The following is an 18,494-nucleotide window of genomic DNA, read 5'->3' on the forward strand; positions in this document are numbered from 1 at the left end:
GACAGGTGGTCCAGATGGCCGTGAGTCCACACACTTTCTTATTCCACACATGTTTGGTGCACTTAAGAGCTGAATATTGCCAGGAGAACAGAAGAAAAAATAACTCTTTTATTAAGAGATGAAAGGATGGAGAACAGAGAGTGAAATGAAAAGATGGGAGTGAATATATTTTCTTCTAAACTTGTTGATTCCAGTTTGTTTCTAGCAAAGATGTTCAACTCAATCAAGTGTTAGAAATTGTGCTCTCGTTCTCTCAATTGCTCTGTCTGTCTCTGTATGTCTATCTCTGTCTGTTGGTCTCTGCCTCTCAAGTTCTATTCGGGCCACCGGTCTCCCCACATCCCATTCCGGCTGCTGCACCTGGTGTGGACACATGCACGTCACCTGGCCGGCTATGAGCAGCAGGATGCACATGAATTCCTCATAGCTGCCCTGGATGTGCTGCATCGCCACTGCAAAGGTCACTCACTCACAAAATAAAGCCAGAGTTTGTGACTTCAGTTGGCAAATTAAGTTTGAAAGATTTGTTGGATATACTGGGAATGTTCTCTATATACAGACTTGTGCCAAATGGTGCATGACTTTGCACTAGTCATAGTCAAGTAATAAGACATAAAAAAGTGACCGGTTTAAAAATGCAGACTGATAAAACTAGATTGCATTTAGTAGATGGAATATGAAATTAGGTATCAATTGCAAAGCAGTGTAGCCAAGAAGCAATACAACAAAGATAAGTTGAGAATTAAATAGTCACGGATTACACATGTTGAAAATGTTTCTCTCTCTCTCTCTCTCTCTCTCTCTCTCTCTCTCTCTCTCTCTCTCTCTCTCTCTCTCAGATGATGACAACGGGAAGAAAGCCAACAATCCAAATCACTGTAACTGCATCATTGACCAAATTTTCACTGGTGGATTACAGTCAGATGTGACCTGTCAAGTTTGCCAGTAAGGCCAACTGTGCGTGTTTGTGTGAGCTTGTGTGTCTGTATGTTAAGCCTTCCCAGAAGAGTGCAAGTTATTATAAGAGCAAAGGGGGATAAAATCTGTAATGGGATATATGTATACAATATGAAGCTCAGTCTGCCTGTACCCACCCAATTATATATACACATTGTAGCGCTGATCATTTGCCACCAGCCGTGTGTGTTTCTGTGGCCCCGCCTTGCAGCCACGCACTCTCTGCCTGTCCAGAACTTTAGTGGGGCTAAAGTGGAGCTGTTCTTTCAGCACCTTGGTGGCAGTTGCGGGAGGAGGGTTTTTTCTCTTTTGTGTGCTGGCCGCCAGCCTGCCATCAAAACACATTTTACCCTAGCTGTCTCTGTGAGTCATTCCCTCCCTCTCCCGTGTCTGTTCTCTAGTGCCTCTGTCTAGGCATTTATTTAAATTGCACAAATGATTGCTTATTTTTGCTTAATTTGAAGATCATTTGCCTCTTTTGTTTCCTTTCTTTATTAATAGGATTGATTTACGCTGTTGATATGAAATGATGAACATTTGTTTTTGTGTTAAATCATATTAATCCCAGTGCTTTTTGTGCTTTTGCAAAGGCTCTGAGTTAATTGTCTTCTTTGGCTGAGCAGCATTATTGTTATATTGGGTACAAATATATTCTCATTAATTCTCAGCTTATATTTCATTCATTCATTTATCCTGCGAAATTGACTGGTCAGGGTAACAGTGGCTCTAGAGCCTGACATTGGAACACTGGGTAAGACTCGGGAATACACCCTGAATGGGTTGTCAGTTGACAAGTTCACACGCTCATTCATGCCTAGGGGTAGTTTAGCATAGCCAATCCATATGTATGTTTTTTTGGATGTGGGAGGAAATTAAAGAACATAAAGAAAACCCATGCAAAACACAAGGAGAGCCAGGACCCCGGAGCTGTGAGGCCACAACACTACGTATTGCATCACCATACTGCCCTTAGCTTATGATGTGGTTATTTATATTAAAGCATATAATTCAGTGATCTGATATAACTGCATATTGTCACTTGTCTAACATATGTTTCTGTTCTGTTACAGTGGTGTTTCCACTACGATAGACCCATTCTGGGACATTAGTCTGGACCTGCCTGGCTCGTCCACGCCATTCTGGCCTCTGAGTCCGGGCGGCGATGGTGCCGTGGTCAATGGAGAGGGTCACATGACCGGCTCCACCACACTCACAGACTGCCTGCGTCGGTGGGTTCACATTTATTCCATTTCATTCAGTGCAGCCTGTTATTCATTCAGTGAGTTTATGATGACCCTATGTATAGTACAAAGCAGGAGGGTATATGATGGTGATTAAAAGTGGATTGACGCATGTAAATATGCAGAGATTACAATGTTCCAACATATGCATTCACTGAGTGCTTTATTAAGAACACCTATACACCTCATTCATGCAATTATCTAATCATCCAATTGTGTGGCATCAGTTCATTGCATAAAATCATGCATAAACGGGCCAGTAGCTTTGGATAATGTTCACAACAGCCATCAGAAGGGGGTGGTGATCTCAGTGATTTTGACCATAGTCTGATGAATTTCGATTTCTGCTGAGGCGCACAGATGGTAGGGTCAGAAATTGGTGCCAACAGCATGAATCCATGGATCCAATCTGCCTTGTGTCAACAGTCCAGGCTGGTGGAGGTGGTGTAATGGTGTGGGAAATGTTTTCTTGGCACGCTTTGAGCCCGTTAATAACAATCAGTCATTGCTTGAATGCCACAGCCTATTTGAGTACTGTTGCTGATATGTGAAGATGTGCCATCTTCTAATGGCTGAATCCAGTAGAGCACCTTTGGGATGTGGTAGAATGGGAGAGTCGCAGCATGAAAGGACACCTGAACAAGCTGCAGAAGTGTGATGCAACCATGAATCAGAATCACAAAGGAATGTGTCCAATGTTTGTGGAATCCATGTCATGAATATTTGAGGCTGTTTTGTCAAGTCAGATTTATTTATAAAGTGCATTTAAAGACAACAGCAGTTGATTCAAAGTGCTGTACAGACATTAAAATTCATCACATTAAATAACATTATAAAACAAAGAATAAAAATAAGTTTTAAGAGAAGATATAAAATTATCTAAAGATTGAGTGGATCTAATGTGAAAAGGGAGACTGTCCCGAAGTTTGGGACCAACCACAGAAAAAGCTCGATCACCCTTTGTCTTAGTATGATAACGGGGGACAGATAAAAGAAGTTGATTACATGATCTCAATGCTCTAGTCAGAAAGTAAAGGTGAAGACGATAAATAATGTACCGTGTAGCAGAACTAGAAAGAGCTTTGTATACATCAATTAGAATTTTAAAATCAATTCTAACCTTGATGGGAGGCCAGTGAAGAGATGCCATAATGGGGGAAATATGATCCCTCTTTTTGGTCCCTGTTAAAAATCTAGCTGCTGCATTTTTTTACACTAGCTGCAGATGAGATTGAGGTAGATTGAGGAAGACCAACATGCAAAGAATTACAGTAGTCAAACTGTGATGTAAAAAGAGTATGAATCACGGTTTCTAGATGTTTTCTAGAGAGAAACTGTTTTAACTTTGCAATAGATCTTAAATGAACGAAGCTTCCCTTTACAACAGCACTGATTTGTTTATCAAAGTGCATGTTTGAGTCAAATATATACAGTATCTCACAAAAGTGAGTACACTCCTCACATTTTTGTAAATATTTGATTATAACTTTTAATGTGACAACACTGAAGAAATGACACTTTGCTACAATGTAAAGTAGTGAGTGTACAGCTTGTATAACAGTGTAAATTTGCTGTCCCCTCAAAATAACAGCCATTAATGTCTAAACCCCTGGCAACAAAAATTAGTACACCCCTAAGTGAAAATGTGCAAATTGGGCCCAAGTTTCAATATTTTGTGTGGCCATCATTATTTTCCAGCACTGCCTTAACCCTTTTGGGCATGGAGTTCACCAGAGCTTCACAGGTTGCTACTGGAGTCCTCTTGCACTCCTCCATGATGACATCACGGAGCTGGTGGATGTTAGAAACCTTGTGCTCCTCTACCTTCCGTTTGAGGATGCCCCACAGATGCTCAATAGGGTTTAGTCCATCACCTTCACCCTCAGCTTCTTTAGCAAGGCAGTGGTCGTCTTGGACGTGTGTTTGGGGTTGTTATCATGCTGGAATACTGCCCTGCGGCCCAGTCTCCGAAGGGAGGGGATCATGCTCTGCTTCAGTATGTCACAGTACATGTTGGCATTCATGGTTCCCTCAATAAACTGTAGCTCCCCAGTGCCGGCAGCACTCATGCAGCCCCAGACCATGACACTCCCACCACCATGCTTGACTGTAGGCAAGACACACTTGTCTTTGTACTCCTCACCTGGTTGCCGCCACACACGCTTGACACCATCTGAACCAAATAAGTTTATCTTGGTCTCATCAGACCACAGGACATGGTTCCAGTAATCCATGTCCTTAGTCTGCTTGTCTTCAGCAAACTGTTTGCGGGCTTTCTTGTGCATCATCTTTAGAAGAGGCTTCCATCTGGGACGACAGCCATGCAAACCGATTTGATGTAGTGTGCGGCGTATGGTCTGAGCACTGACAGGATGACCCCCCCCCCACCCCTTCAGCCTCTGCAGCAATGCTGGCAGCACTCATACGTCTATTTCCCAAAGACAACCTCTGGATATGACGCTGAGTACGTGCACTCAACTTCTTTGGTCGACCATGGCGAGGCCTGTTCTGAGTGGAACCTGTCCTGTTAAACCGCTGTATGGTCTTGGCCACCGTGCTGCAACTCAGTGTCAGGGTCTTGGCAGTCTTCTTATAACCCAGGCCCTCTTTATGTAGAGCAACAATTCTTTTTTTTTCAGATCCTCAGAGAGTTCTTTTCCATGAGATGCCATGTTGAACTTCCAGTGACCAGTATGAGGGAGTGTGAGCACGTTGACACCAAATTTAACACACCTGCTCCCCATTCACACCTGAGACCTTGTAACACTAACAAGTCACATGACACCAGGGAGGGAAAATGGCTAATTGGGCCCAATTTGGGCATTTTCACTTAGGGGTGTACTCACTTGTGTTGTGTTATTTTGAGCCGATAGCAAATTTACACTGTTATACAAGCTGTACACTCACTACTTTACATTGTATCAAAGTGTCATTTCTTCAGTGTTGTCACATGAAAAGATATAATCAAATATTTACAAAAATGTGAGGGATGTACTCACTTTTGTGAGATACTGTGTGTGTGTGTGTGTGTGTGTGTGTGTGTGTGTGTGTGTATGTATGTATGTATGTATGTATATGTACATATATATAATATATTTATTTTTTTACATATTTAACAGAGAGAGGACCTAACTGGGCTCAAGAGCAGAAGAAACAGTAGGGGAGCCTAAAATAATTACTTTAGTTTTGCTTTCATTTAACTGCAGACAGTTGTTAGCCATCAACATTTTTTTTTTTTTTTGATCAAGGTTCCTTAATTAGCATTTTTTAAATTATACATACAACAACAACTAAACAAATCCTGAACAAACTGAACTGAACAAACCCCCCCACCCAGCACAGACATAGAACATACATATTACATATTATAAAGCCAGACCACCATAGAAAAGAAGAGAGCAAAATAAACAAAATTATAGATCATGATCACATAATACTGTCAGCATCCATGTCTCTGACAAAGAACAGAAAAGGTTGCCAGATTCTGTAAAATTTCCCAGTCGCTCCCCTGACAGTGTACCTAATCTTTTCCAACTTAAGATGACGCATGACTTCCCTGACCTAATGACTAGACACCAGTGGAGCAGGATCCTTCCATCTAAACATAATTAATCTCCTGACCAGGAGAGTGCAGAAGGACGTCATGCTGATCTCACACCATCTAAAAGGGGTATTCTCTGGGGTCACCCCAAACATCGCAATAAGAGGGGATGGCTGTACTACTCTTCCCAATATCTAACTGAAAGTCTCAAATACAGATCGCCAGAATGTGCACAGCTTTGGACATGTCCAGAACATATGCAAGCCATCCAACATTTAATGTCCTTAAGGCATTTAAAAAGGAACCCAAAAGGACTGATGCTATTTGACCTAACTGGCCAATATAATTGGGTCTCAACAACATAGCAGAGATATGGAATATTATATTTCTGAAAAATAGAATCCAGGGGAGGCATATTAAGGGAAAACAACAGAGGAACCAATATGGAGCCCTGAAGAACACCACACGATAAGAAGAGAAATTACCTATGTTTACCGAAAAAGTCCTATCTTTCAGATAAGACGCAAACCACTGCAAAGGCAGACCCTTGATACCAACCACAGACACAAAGTGATTTAAATTAATACTATGGTCAATAATATCAAAGGCAGCGCTAAGATCCAATAAGACCAACACAGAACAAGTTGCAAAGTAAAGTGACATTAAAATATCATTAGTAACTTTTAACAGGGCAGATTCACTGCTGTGTAAAGATCTAAAACCTGACTAGAAATTGTCTAAAATATTTGAAAAATTCAAATGAGAATATAAGTGTGCATAAACAACTTTCTGTGTACAACTTTCCAGCAACTTTGAAATAACAACAGGCAATTTGGCAATAGGCCTATAGTTGTGTAAAGTTGGATCAAAATAAGGTATTTTATGCAAAGGCTGCACAATTGCATGTTTGAGGTTGGCTGGTACAACTCTTGTAGCTAAACAGCTATTAATAATGGCTGTCACAACTGGACTGACAGTTTCAAAAACATCTTTCAAAAGATGTGCAGGAAGAACATCCATCATACAACTTGAACACTTCATCTGTGAGATTAAATCAGAAAGCTGACCTGTGGAGACTGGTTGAAAATTTGTTAAATACCTGAGCGGAGGTGAATCCTCTAGAGCAGGAGTGGGCAATCTTATCCGGAAAGGGCCGGTGTGGGTGCAGGTTTTCATTCCATCCAAGCAGAAGCCGCACCTGAATCTATTGAAAGCCAAGATCAACTGATTAAACCGGTGGAATCAGGTGTGCCTCTTGCTTGGTTGGAATGAAAACCTGCACCCACACCGGCCCTTTCCGGATAAGATTGCCCACCCCTGCTAGAGGATCAAATCTTAAAGGCGTAATAGAAGAATTGATAACTTCAATTTTGTTGACAAAAAATTAAGAAAAAAATAAATTAATCACACTCATTTGCTTCTTTGCAATTGCCCTCTAGTAGATTAGACGCCAGTGTCAGGTTTCTAATTAGGTTGCATATTAACAGTTTATCCTAATTGTGCACCATATTTGCCAATATTGTGCACAATATTTGCCAATGTGTGCCTGTTTTTTATTCTAGCTCAAGTTCTTAATATCTCCACATATACACAATGCACAGTATGCCTATGAAATGAAAATGGTTATCTGGGCTATAAATTACACTGAGTTAATTATTATTTTTTTAATTTGTTCTAATTCATAGGAATAGTACAAAAGGATGTTTTTTTTTTTTTTCAATAAGCTTATCTAGAATTTGAAGCAGCATTCCGGTCATATACAGCCAATGTCTACAGTAGTGTTTCCCAACTTTTTTTCTGCCATGGCACAGTTTTGATAAGTAAAAAAAACCCACGGCACGCCACTATCACATTAAACACTAACATATAACAAAATTGCACAAACATGCATTGCAATGCTTTGAATGTCATTTTAAAACGGCATATTATATTAAAAATAGTACTCACACTTAATGTGAAACTTGAGCTTGTTTTGATGATAAAGATGATATCCTGGCTGGAGTTGATGACGACGACACACAGAGGTCTTCGTCAACTGCTCTGAGTCTTCCTCTGTTTTTGTTCGTTATGTAAGTCAGACTTGAAAAGCTTATAGGTAGATTGTGGAAAATGATAGCAACACTGAGATTGCACTGTCTGCAATGACTGGTGCGCTTTGGCCGCAGTCAACCAGAAACTGTCCAAAGGTATGTCACGGAATGTAATTTTGAAATCACGGTCATTTCAGTGAGTTGCTCTTGTGCTGCAATGACAGTCCATTTATGTTATACGTTGCAGATGAGCTAAATGAGTCTCGCACCCATCTCGGCTTTGGATGAATCTTTTGCTTTCTTTCTCATATCCCCACTGCTAGAGGGTCCAGGTTTCGGTTTAGGGTCGGTGGTTTTTCTTTTCAAGAATGTGTTCATGTTTTCTGTAGGTCTTAGTAGCGTGCTCACTTGTAATGTGTGAAATTCATATATGCAAAAAATCCAAGTCACGTTGGAATGCAGTGAGGTCGCAGATAGCTAGAGTGCATATTGGGTGATGATAAAACAACAAATTTCCATACTTTTCATACATTATATACTTTTTTGTACCAGTGCTGAAGTACTTTATTTGTTATTATTATTTTTTTTATTTTAATAATTTTCCACTGCAGACCTGTCAACCTGTCGCAGCACTCTAGTGTGCCATGGCACAGCACTTGGGAAACACTGGTCTACAGGGTGCATTTTTAAATAAACACTACCAAACATATGTAAATTTACTGCATTATAAAAATCACTTGTGTATATACAGTGTAAGGAATGTTTGTAATCTGACCACTAGATGGTAGCAGCACAAAACCAAACAACAAAAAATACCCAACTGTTATTCATTCATCAAACATAAAGGCCATTTATAAATGGAACTGTAACTTTTATAAATCCCTGTAAAATGTATAAATGAATCTCCCTAACACTCTGCTCACATGCTCTCAGATATAGGGCACTATGTGCTGTTCATTGTGGTGAATTGCTCATTGTTATGTTTGGGTAGCCAGTAGCTGCAGAACAAAATGCAATAATGATTGAATAATATTAAAGAATAATTACTTATGGGTATTCTGAGCAAATACAAATGTATGGTTTGACTGTCCCACTGTCTTATTTTGTGTTTCTAAGTGAAATTATGGTGTGAATACAACTAGCCCAACATCAATAGTTCCCATCCCTCATGTTTCACTGACACTGTTTTAGATATGGGCGTTATTTTTGTTAGAAAATTGCTGTGCCAGTGGATTGGAGTTGTATTGGCAATCACTAAAGGCCTAAAACTTGCAAATGTATCTGCATGTCTACGTACATGGATTGAATGCACGGTGTAAATGTCTCACTGGCTTACATTTCTCTTGCTCTCTCTGTCTTGTTCTCCTTCTCCTCTGCAGATTCACTCGGCCTGAGCATCTAGGTAGCAGTGCCAAAATTAAGTGCGGAGGTTGTCATAGCTATCAGGAGTCCACCAAACAGTTGACAATGAAGAAGCTTCCTATAGTCGCATGTTTTCATCTGAAGGTAAGTTTAATCAGTTATAAACATTAACGGTGGAAGGAGAACACAGTGGAACTACATCATACCAAGAGCGACATATCACTCCATATGCAAAAGCTAGAGTGGATTTATACAAGAAGAATTATGAGGATGAAAATCATTGAAATTCAGCACTGAAATTCATTGGGCTGAAAAGCAAAGTGTGGGTTTTTATATTAGCTTTTAATTAACTTTTTTTTTACCATAAAAAATGACTCAAACACACTTATTTTATTCATAGTTTTTGATTTGATTGTTTAATTGTAAATTTAATTATGATAATGAGTCTTTATTGGTCACACATACAGTAGAGCACAGTGAAATTGTTTTCTTCGCATACCTCAGCCTGTCAGGAAACTGGGATCAGAGCACAGGGTCAGCCATGATATGGTGCCCCTGGAGCAGAGAGGGTTAAGGGCCTCGCTCAACGGCCCAACAGTGGCAGTTTGGCAGTGCTGGCTTGAACCCACGACCTTCTGATCAGTAACCCAGAGCCTTAACCGCCAAGCCACCACTTATAACATCAAACTTATCACTGATCAACAATTATTTTTATAATTGAGCATACTTTAATAAAATGTTATGTAAACCAGCTGCAAAAATATAATTTTGACAAAATACAAGAAGCAGCATGGCACAATTAGTGGGGCTCGTCCTGAAGGTATATATTTTGAATTCCAGCTGAAACGGTATAAAAAATGAAAGGTAAGATAATGGTTGCCTCAGTGTCGCAGTTTACCACATTGTAACCACATTTTTAAAGATGACAGTGGTAAACAACATACAACGGCAGCAGTCCTAGTATTTAATGAAGTATTTTATTAGGAAAGCTACCATGATTATTGCAGAAGTGGGTAGTAATGCATTGTGTTTACATCTGTTCTTTTGTTCTATGTCGTCTTGTTTAAAGGCAGATGCTGACAAGTTTCTGTTGTTAACGTGTTAAGACAGTCAACCGATGGGAAAATGTTTTTTTTTGTTTGTTTGTTTTGTTTTTTTGGGGGGGGGTTGAGATTTTGTGTTGAAATGACAGGTTCTGTGTTATTGTACCATCACAGGACTGGGATATGTTGCTTCATCTTGAACCCTGGTTTTATATCATATAAACAGAACAGACAGACTTTCAAGGAGACGTGTGACTTACAGTTCTCCGTGTAGTCTGAGATCCAGGATTTTCCCTTCATTTTAAGTAACTAGTAACTTGCTACTTGACTAGTCTTCTCATTGGATACTTCATTACACTTGCTCAAGTAATTATTAACATTACTACTTTTACTTCTACTTGAGTAAAATCTTTGGCTACTCTACCCACCTCTGGATTATTGAAATAAATATTGAATCGGCGCTTTGCCTTTAGAGTTTATCAAAAAAATGGAGGAATAGCATTTGTTCAGTTTTTGAGTTGGTATGTTTGTATTTAAAATGTGGCTGGCTGTTTTAAAAATTATGATCCAAGAGTAATGGGAATAATTGTTCATAATCAACACCAGCATAATGTTTAATGTTAATTCCTACCCCATAACATTATAATTTCAAAGATATATTGAATCCTTATAACAACCAAAATATGAGCGAACAAATAATACAAATAATTATTATTTTTTTTAATAAAGGTTTCAGATTTAAATCAAGGGAATTGGACCAAAAAGGTTCTGGGCTACATTTATTTTGCATTAACACTTCATATCTCTCCTTCTGTTCCTTCTCACTCCCACACCCTTCTGCTCCTCTTTTTCTTGTTCTCTAATTTGTTAATCTTTGCCTTACCAGCGCTTTGAGCATTCAGCGAAGTTGCGCAGAAAGATCACTACCTATGTATCGTTCCCCTTAGAACTGGACATGACACCTTTCATGGCCTCCAGGTGAGCTTCTTCACCACTCATACACATGCATGTACTACTGTTCTGAGAGTTCTTGGCTATTTAAAGCTATCATTTTATTCACCATATGCATTTACATGTATTAGGAATTTTTTTTGGTGTTTGGCCGCAACATGATACACGGTTGACAGCACAACACCATTACCATCATAATATCCAAATATTGCACCTTAAGTACCATTTGGTAGATTTGGTTGTAATTTACATCACAGTGGAATGCGGTTCAGAGTGCATTGAATGGAGTGGTATAATTGTGATATAATAAATAATAATAGGAATGATATATAATAATGACAATTTAATAAATAGCGATAAATAGTAATATTTATTAATGCTATTTAAAACAATAATAATATTTAATAGGTGAAATAATAATAATAATAGTAATAATAATAATGTTAAAGTATCTAGTGCAGGAACCAGTTATACAGTTATAAATAATAACATTTTAGTGCAAGATCACCAAATGATTATGAAATGTTGCTTAGCCAGCTTGGTTAATAGGGAATTATGAGTAATATTCATAGTAAATATTTACTGAGGGGAAAGTTTTCAGATGTTACATAGGTACATGGGTCGATTTTCTGGGTGGCCCATTCATATAATGAAAATCACCTGCTTGTAGTTTACTTCTGTGCCAACAGCTGATTGTGTGCACAATTTTATCTGGCCACAAGATACTAATTTGAGGTAGTGATATTGTGCATGGGATATAGGTTACTTTGAATGGCATTCCATTGTTTTGTGTATTTATTATGGTAAGTCAAATGAAAACGTATTTTTTTTTATTTTTTATTTTGCATTGTTTATTGCAAATAGGTGTCACAAAAGTATATTTTTCTACATAGTCTCCATTACGTTCAATGCAATGCTGTGTTCCAGCACCTAACAAGTACTTGGATTCCTCTGAAAAAGAAATTACATTACCACTTATATCCTCATATCTTTGCCTCTTTACAATTCAGATTTACCTCCAAAAGCTTAGCTGAAATTGTTGTTAAATAGACTGATGTTGTCCTCCCACATTTGACGCAGTCGGCCACTTTTTTCCCCCTCACTTTTGACTGTTTCATTATTGAGACTCTGGCAGCAACATCACATTCTAAAATGCTTATGTTAAAACACAATGTAACAGATAAAAGGATTAGCAAAATGTTTTTATGATCTTCCAAAAGTACATACCATTCTTATATTTTCTTATAATATTGATTTCTTTTTTCTTTTGGCAGTAAAGAGAGCAGAGTAAATGGCCAGTACCAGCAATCAGTAGATGTATTAAACAATGACAATAAGTAAGTAACTGTTTCAGTCATTGCTTATATTTATATTTACCAATCCTTGCCATACCCACTTTCACCACTGTGGCAAGAATTACTATAAACATGCAAGTCTGCATATGAAAGCTTAGTTTTCTGTTTTTTACTGAGAATTTCAATGAATAAAATGGGGGAGGGTGCGGACTGAACAAAACCACAATTGCCTCCAGGTTTCAAACCTGAGTAAACACACAATACAGTGTGGTGGTTTTTTTTGTTGTTGTTTTTTTTTAAATGAAGCAAAGAAAGTTATCCAACACCTATCACCCATGTGAAAAACTAATTGCCTCTTGAACTTAAAATCTGGTTGTGCCACTTTTAGCAGCAATTACTGCAACCAAACACTTCCTGGAGATCAGTCTTTCGCTTACTTGTAGGATTAGGACTTGCTAGGACTTTCCTATGCTTTGGATTCTGCATAATCCAGTTGCGCTTGAGTTGCAATTTACGGACTGAGGAACGGATATTCCCCTTTAGGATTTTCTGGTAGAGAGCAGAATTCATGTTTCCCTCAATTATGTTGCCCAGGCTCTCAAGCAGCAAAGCATCCCCACACCATCACACTTCCACCACCATGCTTGACTGTAGGTATGATTATGTTTTTGTGGAAGTCTGTGTTTGGTTTACGCCAGATTAAACAGTTCCACTTTCGAATCATCAGTCCACAGAACATTCTCCCAAAGGGTGTGAGGATCATTTGAGGTGTGTTTCGGCAAAATTCAGACGAGACTTAATGTTCTTCTGGGTTAGCAGTGGTTGTTGCCTCGCTACTCTTCCATGCCATGTTTGCCCAGTCTCTTTCCCATAGTGGAGTCATGAACTGTTAATGCAAGAGAGGCCTGTGGGTCCTTTGATGATGTCCTTGGCTCTTCCTGGATGAGTACTTGCTCCTGTTCTTGGAGGAATTTTGGAAGATCGGCCTCTGCCGTGCAGAGTTTTTCCATTTGGAGATAATGGCTCTCACTGTGGTCCTTTGGAGTCCCAGAGCCTTTAAAATAGCTTTGTTAACCCTTCCCAGGCTGAGGTATTTCAGTCACCTTCTTCCTCATCATTTCTGGAATTTCTTTCAATTTTGGCATCTTATGTTACTGGGTAAGAACTTTTAACCAACTTCATGCTGTTGAAAAAGTTCTATTTAAATGTTGATTTCATTGAACAGGGTTTGCAGTAATCAGTCCTGGTTGCGTCTAGTCCAGCTGAACCCCATTATGAATGCAAACATAGATTTGGGGAATTTTCACTCCGGCCCAGTTTATATTGGATAACTTTTTTGCTTCAATAAAGAACATTATCACTTAAAAACTGTATTTTGTGTTTATTCAGGTTGCCTTTGTTTCATCTTAGATTTTGTTTTAATTTCTGTATCAGTTTAGTATGATGTACACAAAAACAGAAGAAATCAAATAGTTTTTCACAGCACTGTACCTCTGACAGTTCTGGGATTTGTATCTACACTTCTTGTCATTAACACAGAACCTTATCTGCTGAGCAGCTACTAGTGTCCACCTATTTTGATAATGCCCCTGCTTTTATGTTTGTTCATGTATTAATGTTTGTTAAAGCATTTGTTTGTATTTTTCCTCAGATACTCCCTGTTTGCTGTAGTGAATCACCAGGGCACATTAGAAAGTGGTCACTACACCAGTTTCATCCGCCAGCACAAGGACCAATGGTTTAAATGTGACGATGCCATCATCACCAAGGCCAGCATTAAGGACGTGCTGGACAGTGAAGGGTGTGTATAGAGTATTTGGTCATCTGACCATGGCACCCATATGTGCTTGTTGAGCATCCTATTCCAAATGCATGGCATTAATATAGAGTTGGTCACCCTTTGTTCTCCCCGTGATGCGGGGGTTTCCTTCGGGTACTGAGGTTTCTTCCCCCAGTCCAAAGTGTCCGTAGTGTATGAATGGGTGTGTGAATGTGTATGTGATTGTACCCTGCGATGGATTGGCACCCTGTCCAGGGTGTACCCCGCTTCGTGCCCGATGCTCCCTGGGATAGGCTCCGGGTTTTCCCGTGACCCTGAAAAGGATAAAGCGGTATAGAAGATGGATGGATGGATGGTTGGATGAATGGATGGATGGATGGATAGATAGGGGTATTTTAAGTGTCAGAGTTACAGGTAAATCACCTTGCTAGCTTATTTACACACATGTTTTAAAATCTTAATTATTTGATAATTCACGTATTATAAATTTATTTATCAATTATAATTTAAGATTGTTGCCCCCATTAGCTTTAGAATTTGCCTTTTACATCTATGCGTTGATCCAAGTCGTTGTCAAAGGTTGTTGTTTAACATGAGTTCTTAGTTTACATCTGACATACATTTATTGTTTACTTAAAAAACTAAATCTTACACTCAAGGACAGCCCAAATATCTTTGTAATTATTTATGTAATATATGAATTCAGTGGATGTAACTTTCTTAATTGTAATTAAGAACTGTCTTTTCACATGGCGGCCTGGGGCTAATGCTGTGATTAATTTATTCAGTAGCACCCTCCAGACTGTGATAATAATATGCAACCCATCCAGTACGATCTGCATTGTCGTGTTTTTCATTTACACACCAAAGCATTCAATATTCTATGCAAAATAACCAAGTCTGTGTCTTATAAATGCAAGTTGAGTCTCTCAACTGATGGGTCCAAGTGAAAAAAATTTTTTAGCCAGTGTTCCTGTGAGTATGCTATCTCGAGTTTATTAAGTGTCCATTTCTCTCCACTACAGGTATTTGTTATTCTACCATAAGCAGTTCCTTGAATACGAGTAGCTTTAACACATCAATCTGCTGACTGTGGAGTGCTTCGTTCATCCAGTGAAAGCGGCTGAGAGGGAGATCACACCTGCAGCAGAGGACACAATTAACACAAGCCTACCTGAAACTGTGACTACCCACCGCTTCCTTCCCACATAGGGGCCAAAGCAAAAGAGACAAAAAACAAAATCATGCAACACATTCAAACCAGCACTGAGCTAACCATTACTTGAGGTGAGAAAAGCGGAGGAGAGGAAGAAGTGCACGACTGCTTTCTGCCTCTCCTGCCACTTTCTCCACTGCTGAAAAAAGAAGAGGGTGAAATGAACAGATCTGTGAAAACAGGAGTAGAGGGCACATCTCAACTAGTTTTTGTTATTTTTGTAGAGGGTTTTTTTTTTCTGTCTTTTCCTCCCCATGGTGCTCTCACTCAAACCGACCAAGCGTTAGAAGCCTGCTGGGCTGAGTCAGTGTCTATTTTGCATATGCATATGAACTCAATGCAACAAAATGTGTTTTCTTTTTTTTTGTTTGTTTGTTTTTTTTATTTAAATAATGGACTAGCACATCAAAAGGTTTGTTTGTTTGTTTTTTTAAAAAGAACTTATTATGAACATTGTTTGTGATATTGGTAATGAAATACTATATGCCTTCAGTATCTAGTCTCCATTTTTTCAACAGTCGACTTGGCTGAAGCAGTAAAGTATGTAGGTCTGGGACAGTACTGCCATGGAAGCTGAGCGCCTAGGCAAGTCTGTGTTATTTCTGTTTATTTTTATATTCTTGAGTTTACTCAATCCATGTTCACCTTTTTGGTTTTAAAATTCTCTTCAACAGGGTTATGTTGGAGTTGTTTTCAGTTGTTTCCTTCCCTCAAATTTATAATTTGTATCTCTGTTGTGTTGTGAACAGTTTTGGTAAGGTATTATAAAGCTGATGCTGGCTCTCTGCTGAAGAGGATCAGCAGACCTGGCCATTTTTCAAGGCAATATTTGGCAAGACCACTCGTACAGTGTTATTTTACTGTTGTGATCTGTGTGCCTCTGTGATTTTGATCATCCCACAAGAGCCAAGCCTGTAGGCCTATGCAAGGCAGGTGTTTAAAGGAAGAGTTCACCACTTTTAAAAAAAAAAAAAAAAAGAAGAAAAGAAATCGACAAGCATCTTCTTGCCTCAGCTTTATCTGTGATTGGTAGAGAGGCCATTTTCATCACTGAACTGTTTGGTCAAAGCATGCTTTTAGAGACCCTACTCTCACCCAGCATTTAAAGAAAACTGTATGTGACAAGCGATTACTAAAGGTTGTTTTGTATCATTAGCACAGCATGACATAAAGCAAAACATCTCCGCCATGCACAAGTGGCGAGTCAAAACAGTCACATGAGTGGCAAGTAGTCAAAAATGAAGTATGAAATTGCACATGCATCAGGTTTCAACTGTTCCATTAGCTATATTAATGTTACTATTCTCACAAACACAATAAAACAGTAAAATACAACAATTTCATTCTCATCCTCCTCCATATTCCCCATGATGCTGTGCTTTTGCCGCATGCAATATGAAGTAACTATTGAACAGTTTAAATCAATTCTATTATGTTGTAAATGGCCCCTGTGTTGCGGTAGTGTGGTAGACACACAAAACACGAACTCTTCCAGGAACCATTGACCTGGGCTAAGAATTGGGTCACAGGTTTTGTCCCAACATGATTACTTTGACATCTGGTGACTTACCTATAGATGGTATAAAATGTGGTTTAATTTTGAGCTTGCCATGTAGGTGGTTACTGTAAGAATTTTTAATAGAAGCTGCATTACTGACTCTCCCTGTTGACCTAAAGGTTTCTCTGCCTCTGTCTCAGGCCACATACATCCATAGTAGTATGGATAGTAAGGTATTTGAAATGTTTCTAATTTTATTTTTCCACACTACAGCATGCATAAACCTATGCACTTAAAAGCATGACATAGCACATGATAACACCGTGTGTATTACGTAGTTTATTTTTCCCCCCGAACTGAGTTCCAACACACAACCTCTCCTGTTCTAGGGCACCTGACAGATAGTGGGTAAAGTTGGGCTCAGCAATTTTAAAACCAGTTTAAAGAACACTCTTTCATATTTTACTATTTGTCTTCCTCACACAACAGCTTCAGGCAAAGCTCAGAGAAGAAACTCTGCTCTCTGTAGCACTCCAGACAAACCTGCAAACCAGGGGAAAAAATTATGTGGCCCTCCAATAAATCAGGACAAGGAGGTATCTTTGGCTGTGTGTTATTCATGTTTGGAATGCTACACCTTCTTACATTAGTCATTAGGTGTTTTGAGGAAGGATTCTGAGGGAACACTGAAGGATGGGACTAAATTTGTTTAGATTTAATTTCAAAGCTTTTCAAAGTACAAAAATTCTATTTTTAATAATCCCAAGCAGACCACTGTCAAGAAAGTGTTGTTATGCAAGTGCATCATACTAACCAACTCTAGAGCAGGAGATGTGAATTGTTGGAATGCACAAGGGGCCGCCTCTGACAGTATTCTCTATGGCATCGTGCCTTGTGCACAGTGGTGCCTATGCACACAAACTCAGTGCTGCTCTTTTAAATCCGTATGCTGTTTCCATGTGGAGCTAAAGACAAAATAACACACCAGTATATTTGTGTCTGTGTGATGTTCTTAACATCACTTTTCACCAAAAGAAATCATAACGGTAAACCTTACATCAAGGTTGCACAGCTTATGGCAAGTCGGCAGTTGCAAGTGACACGTGGTAATGCCACATCAAAGACCTCAAAATATAACTGGTGTGCTTATGTTAAAAAATAAAACAAACAAATAAAAACATTAGATGACTCAGCCAGTTCACTTGTCTGCTGCAGATTTTTTTTTTCCCTCTTTCTATGCTAGAACTAAATGGGGTGAAGTAAATGATCATGGTTTGTCTGGAGTCTTACTATGGCCTTTTGGTCATTCAGGGAAACAGGAGAAGTATTTAACTGATTAAAACCCAACTGGAACTGTGTCTTGTCTTTCTTTATCTTTTGCACACATACTTTCCTTGTTTGGATCCTCTTGGTTTTCTCAAGAATTGAGTAAATTATTAGTCCCCATAGTGAAGTATCGGATTCCATTGTTTAGGCAAAAAAGTTATTTATTATTATTATTATTATTATTATTATTATTTGAGTTGCACTGATTCACTGACCCAAGGGATCAGCTATTTGCAAGTGATTTCTTCTTTGGG

The 18,494-nt window shown here is 38.9% G+C and overlaps 1 protein-coding gene across 2 annotated transcripts in view; it reads left to right on the top strand.

Moving 5' to 3' along the window:
- LOC128625159 (ubiquitin carboxyl-terminal hydrolase 22-like) overlaps positions 1 to 18,272 on the top strand; it is a 58,883-nt gene extending 40,611 nt beyond the window's left edge. For both annotated transcript variants that reach the window (XM_053653285.1, XM_053653275.1), the window contains exons 6-13: positions 313 to 460; positions 840 to 945; positions 2,028 to 2,186; positions 9,149 to 9,275; positions 11,061 to 11,152; positions 12,400 to 12,462; positions 14,072 to 14,221; positions 15,226 to 18,272. In XM_053653285.1, coding sequence (XP_053509260.1) covers positions 313 to 460; positions 840 to 945; positions 2,028 to 2,186; positions 9,149 to 9,275; positions 11,061 to 11,152; positions 12,400 to 12,462; positions 14,072 to 14,221; positions 15,226 to 15,268 — 888 coding nt within the window. In that variant the 3' untranslated portion in view covers positions 15,269 to 18,272. The remainder of the gene's footprint in view (positions 1 to 312; positions 461 to 839; positions 946 to 2,027; positions 2,187 to 9,148; positions 9,276 to 11,060; positions 11,153 to 12,399; positions 12,463 to 14,071; positions 14,222 to 15,225) is intronic.
- Positions 18,273 to 18,494: the final 222 nt, after the last annotated feature.

Source organism: Ictalurus furcatus, chromosome 2 (genome assembly GCF_023375685.1).
Source record: "Ictalurus furcatus strain D&B chromosome 2, Billie_1.0, whole genome shotgun sequence".
Classification (NCBI taxonomy): Eukaryota; Metazoa; Chordata; class Actinopteri; order Siluriformes; family Ictaluridae; genus Ictalurus; species Ictalurus furcatus.